The 5,829-nt window shown below is 37.1% G+C and overlaps 1 protein-coding gene across 14 annotated transcripts in view; it reads right to left on the reverse strand.

Moving 5' to 3' along the window:
* ptprk (protein tyrosine phosphatase receptor type K) overlaps nucleotides 1-5,829 on the reverse strand; it is an 86,939-nt gene that overhangs the window by 47,847 nt on the left and 33,263 nt on the right. For all 14 annotated transcript variants that reach the window (XM_014030075.1, XM_014030077.1, XM_014030078.1 and 11 more), the window contains exons 7-8: nucleotides 5,313-5,428; nucleotides 3,724-3,898 (exon numbers count right to left, since the gene is read on the reverse strand). In XM_014030075.1, the coding sequence (XP_013885529.1) occupies nucleotides 3,724-3,898; nucleotides 5,313-5,428 (291 nt within the window). The remainder of the gene's footprint in view (nucleotides 1-3,723; nucleotides 3,899-5,312; nucleotides 5,429-5,829) is intronic.

Raw genomic sequence — 5,829 nt, forward strand, 5'->3', positions numbered from 1 at the left:
ATATAATATATAACAGACATGACTTTTAGTTTTATGTGACGGAAAGGGGCTTCTACTGTAGATACGTTAGCAAAAACCTATGATGAAAAGTTCCCAGACTGCTTATGGTTTTATCTCTTAAGCAAATACATATTTTTACATATCACAACATCGCCAATTTTCTCAGCTTTAATTTAAGCCATAATTGATAGAAATCGGATAAGAAATGAGGGTGCTATGAATATTTTTGTGACAGGTTGACGTGCATCCCGCATTGAAACTCTACAGTTTAGTTGACATGACTCAATGCAGAGCAATGGCTCCTGTGACAGCGCGTCGTTAGCTATAGCGGCTATAGGTGATGTCCAATCCAGATCAATGGTCTGTTCGCCATCATCCATCTATCCAGTGAGAAAACTTCAAAACGTACGGATATCAAACACTTGAACTGTTTTTGTTTGGATTGAAATATATCTACAGTACACTTGGTCTTTAGATATTTGACCCTTTTTTGTCCTTTTGACCCTTTTTAAAGGGTAAAACAAGATACTTTAATAACCATTATAGTAGAGGGATAAATACATCTCTTCCAATTTTTTTTTCCATTTAACCATATTTATTAAAGTGCATTCATTTTTCTCTATAAATACAAAAAGTGAAAGAAAACATTTTAATATTTAAGAAATTTGGCACTATATACATGATTTTACCTTTTTTTTATTTTTTTAAGAAAAACAGGCATACGTTTTGTTAAACTTGGCACGGACATAGAAAAACAGGAGTCATGTCAAAGAGGAACTTACTGTTTTTTTAAACCTTGATTCTTCATCTGATAGAGACTCAAACTCTACAGAAACATCAGATTCGTCTCTACTGTGTGTTTACGCCAGGTGTTTCCCTTTGACATCACTTCCTGTTTCTGCTCATGCAAGTATCTCAACCGTTCATCTCAGTGGTGTGAATTTTAGTTTGCAATGCACCATTAATGTTATCTTTCCTAAAAATGCATTCAAATTATCATTAAAAGTTGATATCACAGCCACTTTTAATGCAACAAGTCAACAAAATTATTCCAGTGAAGTAAAAAACGGCATGGTGTTTGGAGCAAACAGAAAATCCTGTCAATTCTCCTGATCCTTCGTCACTGCCCTGCCAACAAAATCTGTTTCCAATCTCTGCTCTTGACAGCTTCAGTACACAAAAGCAGCACATTCCTCATCTAAATATGATCAGTATCAACATTGTAAGCCTGTGAGTGCATGCACTGAGGTGCACTCACTTCTCCCACTGCGCCTGTTTGCAGGTTTTGAAGCTGAAACCTGGTTTAGTGCCCTACTGCCAAATATTTATGGTGTGCACAGTACAATTTTGATTTCATCATAAATAAATATAAAATAGCAGCCCAAGCATGTCGAGGTTCATGACCATCAACGTCCTGCTGAAGCCTCAAATCTACAGCTTCCCAAGAAATAAAATAAACATATTTTCCTTTGATTTCTATCCGATTCTCATCCCCCATCTGATACTTTTGATTTCTAATAAATAAACATGAGGCTGCTCTCCTTTCACATGAATACATGCAGCGCCCGTGCTTTTATTGTGATATCTTCCTAACAATCCCAAATATCCCTCAAAAAACACCTCTTTGGTGGCTGCAAACCACAAAAACTGGTTCTGCTGCGATTAGGTCTGACAGAACCTCGAGTTTTTAGTTTGGTTTTCATGGTTGTAGACTGCGCCTGTGTTTATGTTTAGTCTGATGGGTCCATGCTGTGGAGAGTCCTCGTCTCTTCTCTCTTTGCCTTTTTCATATTTCAAAAAAGATGTTCCAGATAAATAAACATGAGACACTTATGTATTCTTAGTAAATCAGCAAGATCCGGCGGAAAAAGGGGGCTTTTTGAAAAGTAAGACACCGAGCGACTGCTTGAGCCGACAGATTTTCTTGACCAAAGAAAAGAACAAATTGATTTGTTTCCGGGGGGGTGGGGGGTTGAAACTCCGGGTTTGGCCGATTTCGGGTCAAGTGACACAGACAGCTGAGGCCATACCGTCGGACAGCGTGAGCGCTTCATTATCTGAGATAAATCATTCAATATTCATATTCATGGAGCTCGCCTCAGCTTTGATTTGTTATTTCTTTCAGCTCCGTCATCTCTATGTAGAATAATAAACACGACTCTGCTGGGCTGTTTACATATTCAGACATATTCTCCATTCTGATATGGATATTCTTCGGATAATGAGCTGACTGCGTACATTTAACTTTCCCCCACCGTTTCCACTCGTCTCTTTTCACACCCGTCTCCCACTTCTCCCCCATCTTTTCTCTGTCACTCCCTCGTCATTCCTTCCAAACCTCCTCCTCCTCCTTTACCCACTCTCACTGTAACCCTCCTCCTCAGCTCCTACCCAGGAGATGAATTGAATATGTAAGCTATTGAAAGTGAATGAATAAAGCATCCCGTCTCAAACACACATTGGTGACACCTTATTAACCACATGTCAGATGCACATGACAGCTGGAGCCCACACACAGCTTCCATCGATGCACACAGGCAACAATGGAGTTACTCACACAAACACACATTTTAACAGCAAACTGCCAAACTAGGATCTGCATAAACTCAAACATAAGCTCTCCTCATTAGTCTTTACTCTGTTAATGAATTACAACTAATCAAACACAGATAAAGCATATCTGACTGGACGTGAAATTATATATTTCAACACATACTGTACATGAAGTGAAAAGTTGGTCAATGTTCAAGAAATATAAATGAGAATTAAATATTAAATTATACACAATACAGATTTTTAACATTTTATTTTATCAACTTTTCTGAAGATGCTGTGTTGAAGGATCAGTGGATCTGTGTTCAACTACTCCACCTAGGCTGCATTGTGGAGCACAGATCCACTGAGAAACTTGCTGTTTCAGAAGAATTTCATTTAAAAACTGGACTTTTGAGGTTGAACAAATGTTCATAATTAATTTGAATAAGTTATCAGTTAAGGACATGGGCATTTCTCTTTTTTGTATCAAAATAATATTGAACCGTTAGACTAAAGTATCGAACCGAATCGAGACGCTTCTGTATCGTAGCACCCCTAATATATACACATATATATGTACTAATAATTCAAGCAGAATTTTTTATCTCTTTGTAATTTTTTTCCAAGCAGCCCAGCATTTTTCTGTTCATTTTAAAGCTGTTTTTTTTTTTTTAGGTTCTTCAGGTTTTTCAAGTCTTTTAAAGTTGTTGTTTTTGTTTATTTGAGCCACTTTGACCTATAAATCTTTCATAATTAGACTCTCAATCTCAAAGCAATGAACCAGTGCTGTAGCTACAAAAAAGAAGAATAAAAAAAACAATTTTTTTTAAGTATTTTGTTAAAAGAAGTTTAACACACGTGCAACCTCGATGTGTAAAATGGTATTTTAACACCAAAAACGATCACCTAACAGAGGATGTAGAAAATGTGTGAAAGAGCTGCTTAAAGTTAAAAAGAGAGTCCGAAAAACTACTTTAAAATAATAAACAAATTTGTCTCTTTTGAAGTAAAATATAACAGCCGGTAGGGGGAAATTAAATTATTTGCACAGTCATGCAGTCTTCTTGTTAAATGGGATGGATTTTGCAAATCATTTGACTCTGCAGTGACTAAAAACTGCACGCAAAGAAAACGCTGATAAAGAAAGAAATAAAACTTATTTAAAAAAATAAAAAAATTTAATCTGACCTTTGACGATGAGGCCTGCAAAGTTGGACACCCCAGAGCCGCGCTCTGATTGGGTGACGCAGCGGTACAGGTCTTGATCCTGACTGGTGACTTCTTTGAGGTGGAAGGAGGCGGCGAAGCGTCTGTGGTTGATGTTTTTGGTCTGAGCCACTGGAATATCCTCTCCGTTTCGCCTCTGAAACAGGGAGACAAACAAACACAGATAAATCAGACGCTGCAGTGGTTTAACTGCCTTGGTCAAGGGCACGAGGCAGCCCTTGCACCACAGACACACACCCACACACACACACAAACATAAACTCTCATCCCCCTTTGCCTCACTGACAGAAGGTTTGAAGGTCATTACTACAATGGAGCCTTAATGAAATCAGCAGCTATTAAACTCTTAATCATGTTAGCGGCTAGATGTATGGCCTGCAGACATTCTTTGTGTGTGCGTGTGTGTGTGGGAGAGTGTGTAAGACACTTTATAATTGTACATACCTGTCCTTAGAATGTCACACAGCGTAACACTGAATAAACAGTTTGTCACATGTTTTTCTTTATTTATCTACTACATGTTCATTTACTTTTAAATCTAACATAACTCAACATTAAATCATGTTTATTGCAGATTTAGTGAAGACCAACTACATTAAATCTGGTTTCATTTGTATGAATGTCTGTGAAAACACACAGGAGCATAATAAAGGGCCACATAATAATAAAAACGCAGAATCTTTTAATAGTAAACGATGTTCAGTCACGCAGCCTCTTGATTCAATTTGATATTATTTTAACTTTTCTGCATATTTCATCATACATATGAAACAAATAGATTATTTCTCTGGAGTGAAATGGTTTTAATTGCTATTGAGTTAAAAAAAAACAACCTTTACTGTTTTGAACAGAATTGTGTTGTGCTGTGAATAAAAAGTTGATAAAAAAGAAACATTTAATTTCTCTTTAGTTCAGTTTTTTTAATTATCTTTTTTGATGAGAAATAACTGCAGACACCACAAAAAATATCAAATAATGTTGTGATTTTTCTTATAATTCAATAAGACCTTAAAATATGACCAATACATTTCTAATCAGACCATAAGTATAGTTTGTGCTACTCACTGCCCCATTAAAGGCTGACAAATATTGTTTATATGTTGTGTTGGGGTGTTAGAAAAGATCGACACTCTGAAATACCGCAATATTTTATTTCCCGATACATTCTCTAAAGCTCTGTATCAATTTTTATTAAGGTTTAAAATGTAAACTTTTCTGCCAATAGTTATTTTTTGTGTTGCAGTTTAGCCTCCGACCACTAGTTGGCAGCAGTCAGGTGAAACTATTTAATGGCACATTTGGCCTAACCATTGGATGGTTAGCCCAACCGGACCAACCACATGGAGGAAATAAGAAATATGAAACAAATAAAATACATTTAAATCATACTGAGGTTTTAAAAACAATTTATGGACAAAAATGGCAATATATCGTAATATTTCACCTTGCTTACAGTATCGTAATATATTGCAATATATCATATTGTGACCCATGTGTCATGATATGAATCACATCACTAAACTCAAGCCAATACACAACTGTGATCATACCTGTAACCAGAGTTTATTATTGGAGGTGTCTCGTCCCGTGGCGATACACTGAAATGTGGCATTTTGCCCGGCGTTCACCTCCACGTCCCCAAGTCGCAGGAAATGAGGCGACTTATCTGCGAGAACAAAGGTCAAACAAATCATTTATGTTGGATTATTTTATTTTAATTATTTATTTATTTATTTATTGGCTCATGCGACTGCTGAAATGAGGTGCCAAACAGTTATTTCAAACGCGTAACATAAAACATGTAACATGTTTTTTCTTTTAGATTTATTATAGTCAGAAAAAAACCAAAGAGCTGAATTTCTACATGAAGTAAGATCAACATTGGCTGTGTCCAAAACGGCAGGACGGGTCCTCCGAAGGTCGAATTTGTCGGCCGCATACGTCACAGCGCCGCGACGAAGGACRTCCAAAACGGAAGACTCCTCCGATGCGTCCGACAAATACGTCCTTCTTTTTCCCCGAATCGAAGGACAGGTCCGATGGATCCTTCCCGGCCCAGCATATCCC

This window comes from Austrofundulus limnaeus, unplaced genomic scaffold, assembly GCF_001266775.1.
Source record: "Austrofundulus limnaeus strain Quisiro unplaced genomic scaffold, Austrofundulus_limnaeus-1.0 Scaffold996, whole genome shotgun sequence".
Lineage (NCBI taxonomy): Eukaryota > Metazoa > Chordata > Actinopteri > Cyprinodontiformes > Rivulidae > Austrofundulus > Austrofundulus limnaeus.